The following is a 3566-nucleotide window of genomic DNA, read 5'->3' as shown; positions in this document are numbered from 1 at the left end:
ATACCCTCCAACAGTTTTTCTAAGTGTCATTTCATTGCACCTTTATCAACTCTGGTATCATGATTATTCATTTTTGTTAATTTGAAAAATCAAAACTATGTATTCATATTTAAATTAGTGACCTTTATCTGGAAATGTGGAGTTATAGATTTAACTACCACAATTTACACTGAAACTTATATTGACTTAAAGTGCCTCTTAATTTTACTGAAAATAATATTTCATCATGAAGGAATATAAATATATGTTCCAAAACACCCCTTGCTTAGTATTCAAGAATGCAGTAGACACTAAGCAAACTTTTATTGAATTCTTTAAATTCTTTAGTTTAGTGATTAGCTTATAAAGCTAAATTTAGGAGCTAAGCCTGAAAAGATTGTAACTAGCATATAAATATTCAGTTTATGGTAACAAAGTGGCAGGTGATAGAAAATGAACTAAGGTTCATGATGGATAGCAATCAAAAAGTTAATACTATTATTTTAAAATGTTTTAATAAAAATACGTTAAGAAATATTTTCCTTTATTATCCACATACTGAAACTATATAAGACAGTATTGTAGACAGTTCTTAAATTTTCCAGCAACAAAAATTTCAAGTCATCTTAGAAGTAATTCTAAGAAAAAAAGAAATGAAGAGAGAGAAAGAAACAGAGAGAGAGACAGAGAAACAAGTGAAATAAAGTGATTAAAAACAAGGAATGTTTTTCTCTGAGAAATTTAGTGAGCTTTTCACTGGGCTAAAACCTAAACGAGAACATCTTTCCATACCAGCTGATAGCATCGTGGTCTCCTTGTTTGCAAGTTTATGAGATGAAAGAAAAAGACTAGGCTATCTTCTGCCCTCTGGAGAGAAAACAGCAAGGACAATCAATCTAAATTAGAATATGGACAGCTCTAAGGATTGATCTCTTTTCAAAAGAAAGAAGAAAAATGTATAAAAGAGAATTGACAAGAAAATAAAGTAAAATAGCACTTAATAATTTTAAATAAACATATTTTCAGACCTAAGCAAATTATATCCCTGGGTACAGAAAGAATTTACAGATGTGATTTCAAAATCACTGTTGGTGTCTCTGAAGAATGCTAAATAAAGAAAGAAAATGTTTTAAAAACTGAAATTGAACAAGGGCATCAGTTTTAAAAGCTACTTTTAAAATTTTCAATAAGCCCTTTGTTTATTAATGTATGCCAGAAAGTTTTTCAGATATAAAGTCATTTTCACCATTTTTGTGCTGTTTATCTGTTTATAGCTTAGCCATCTATCCCCAATTGTTGAAAATAATATGTGTTAACCTAGAAAAAGTTTAAAGTTCTCTAAAAAGGCAATTTTTAATGTTCTACATATTCTAACCAAACACATAGGTGAAAAATCATGAGAAATTTTATCAAATTCACAGGGAATAAAAATACAAATGGAAGTTAATATTTGAAAGTCTTAGGATCTCATTCAATGAAACACTTGGTAAAATTCAGTAATTAACCTCCCTCACTTCAAAAACTCAATGACACAAGCACTAAATGGGGCCACGCTTGTTTTAAGTTCTATGAATAAAACTCTAGGCACTTTATTCAATGAAAATTCAATAAAAGTCAAAAGTATAAAGTTACTGCCCAAAAAAGCCAAAGAATTTAAGCCTGCATGAGTTCCTAGAGCAAAAGAGATTATAATACCACTGTGCTCTGTGTCAGCCACACGTATGAGGGGTAAAGCCTCACATTCTCTCCTTTAAGGCACTTAGTTGATATTACCCTTTTATTCAGTAAATCTGTCAATTCTAGTTTTTTACAATTAAATTGCCCATGTAAAAGTTTATACATTAATTTAGCCTTAGCCAGACACCCATCTGGAGAAGAAAATGGCGACCCACTCCAATGTTCTTGCCTGGAGAATCCCATGGATGGGGGAGCCTGGTGGGCTGCAGTCCGTGGGGTCGCAAGGAGTCAGACACGAATGAAGCGACTTAGCACGCATGCAGACACCCATCTGTACTGTCTAGACCAATGTTCTCTAAAGTTCAGTGCATCAAGCAACCCAATGAGAGATGCAGAAAGAAAATATCTGGAATTCTATTTTTATTTTAATTCTAAGAAAACTTTTTTTTCAAAATCTTTACCAATATGTACTATATTTATTGACAGTGGTTTGTTGATAGTTTAAAAGCAAATAGTCATATATGTAGAAGAGTACACTCAACAACTGTATTGTTGGACTGTCCAACCAAAAATAGAAACTATTGGTCTAGTCCCCTCCCTTACCCTCAGGAAAATGTGCTCATCTCCTGAGGAGGAACCAGGAGACATAATTCTCTCTGTAAATGTAATTTCTGCTCCAATCCTCACAGAATGGACAGAATGATGATGTCAAAGGTCAGTAATATTTCCCACGTTGTGAGTGAGTTCATCCTCTTGGGCTTCCCTTGCCGCTGGGGAATAGAGATCTTCCTCTTTTCCATATTCTTTATAACTTACATCCTGACCCTCCTTAGAAATATGGCCATCATGTGTGCAGTGCGCTGGGACCGCCGGCTCCACACCCCAATGTACATTCTGCTGGCCAACTTCTCCTTCCTGGAGATCTGCTATGTCAACTCTGATGTGCCCAATATGCTGGCTAACTTCTTCTCCCAAACCAAAACCATCTCTTTTGCTCGGTGTCTCCTCCAGTTGTACTTCTTCTTCTCACTGGGCACAACGGAATGCTTATTTCTCTCCATCATGGCCTATGACCGTTTCCTGGCAATCTGCCGCCCTCTGCACTACCCCACCGTCATGACTACTAAGTTCTGTAGCAGCCTGGTCATCTTTTGCTGGGTGTACGGTTTCCTCTGGTTTCTGATCCCAGTGGTACTCGTTACTCAGCTACCGTTTTGTGGCCCAAATGTGATTGATGACTTTCTGTGTGACCTGGGTCCTCTGTTGGCCCTGGCTTCAGCATGTGCCCCAGTCCCAGGGACTGTTCTCATATGTGGTACCATGAGCTCCCTCCTTATCTTTGCCACCTTTTTCTACATTGCTGGATCCTACACCCTGGTGCTGAGGGTTGTAATGCAGGTGCCCTCGGTGGCTGGCCGGAAGAAGGCCTTCTCCACCTGCTCCTCACATCTGGTTGTTGTGTTTCTATTCTATGGTTCTGTCATGATGACATATGTGAGTCCAGGGTCAGGACAAGCAGAGGGCATGCAGAAGTTCACAACTTTGTTCTACTCAGTTTTGACCCCCTTTTTCAACCCCATGATCTATAGCCTCCGGAATAAAGAAATGAAAGATGCTTTGAAGAAAGTTGTAGGAGGTTCCTAAAACTGCTGCTACTGCTACTGCTAAGTTGCTTCAGTTGTGTCTGACTCTGTGTGACCCCATAAATGGCAGCCCACCAGGCTCTCCCATCCCTGGGATTCTCCAGGCAAGAACACTGGAGTGGGCTGCCATTTCCTTCTCCAATGCATGAAAGTGAAAAGTGAAAGTGAAGTCGTTCAGTCATGTCCGACGCTTCGCGACCCCATGGACTGCAGCCTACCAGGCCCCTCCATCCATGGGATTTTCCAGGCAAGAGTACTGGAATGGGG

The 3566-nt window shown here is 38.4% G+C and overlaps 1 protein-coding gene across 1 annotated transcript; it reads left to right on the top strand.

Annotated features, from left to right (window-relative positions):
• Window positions 1-2361: 2361 nt before the first annotated feature.
• LOC113899428 (olfactory receptor 11H6-like) lies at window positions 2362-3300 on the top strand. Its single transcript, XM_027552788.1, has one exon. The coding sequence runs from the start codon at window positions 2362-2364 to the stop codon at window positions 3298-3300; it is 939 nt and encodes a 312-aa protein (XP_027408589.1).
• The last annotated feature ends 266 nt before the right edge of the window (window positions 3301-3566 follow it).

This window comes from Bos indicus x Bos taurus, chromosome 10 (genome assembly GCF_003369695.1).
Source record: "Bos indicus x Bos taurus breed Angus x Brahman F1 hybrid chromosome 10, Bos_hybrid_MaternalHap_v2.0, whole genome shotgun sequence".
NCBI lineage: Eukaryota > Metazoa > Chordata > Mammalia > Artiodactyla > Bovidae > Bos > Bos indicus x Bos taurus.
This window is presented reverse-complemented; position numbering and strand designations above follow the sequence as displayed.

Excerpts from the sequence above, each read along its gene's own strand:
- LOC113899428 (XM_027552788.1), top strand. The coding sequence starts at position 2,362 with ATGTCAAAGGTCAGTAATATTTCCCACGTTGTGAGTGAGTTCATCCTC.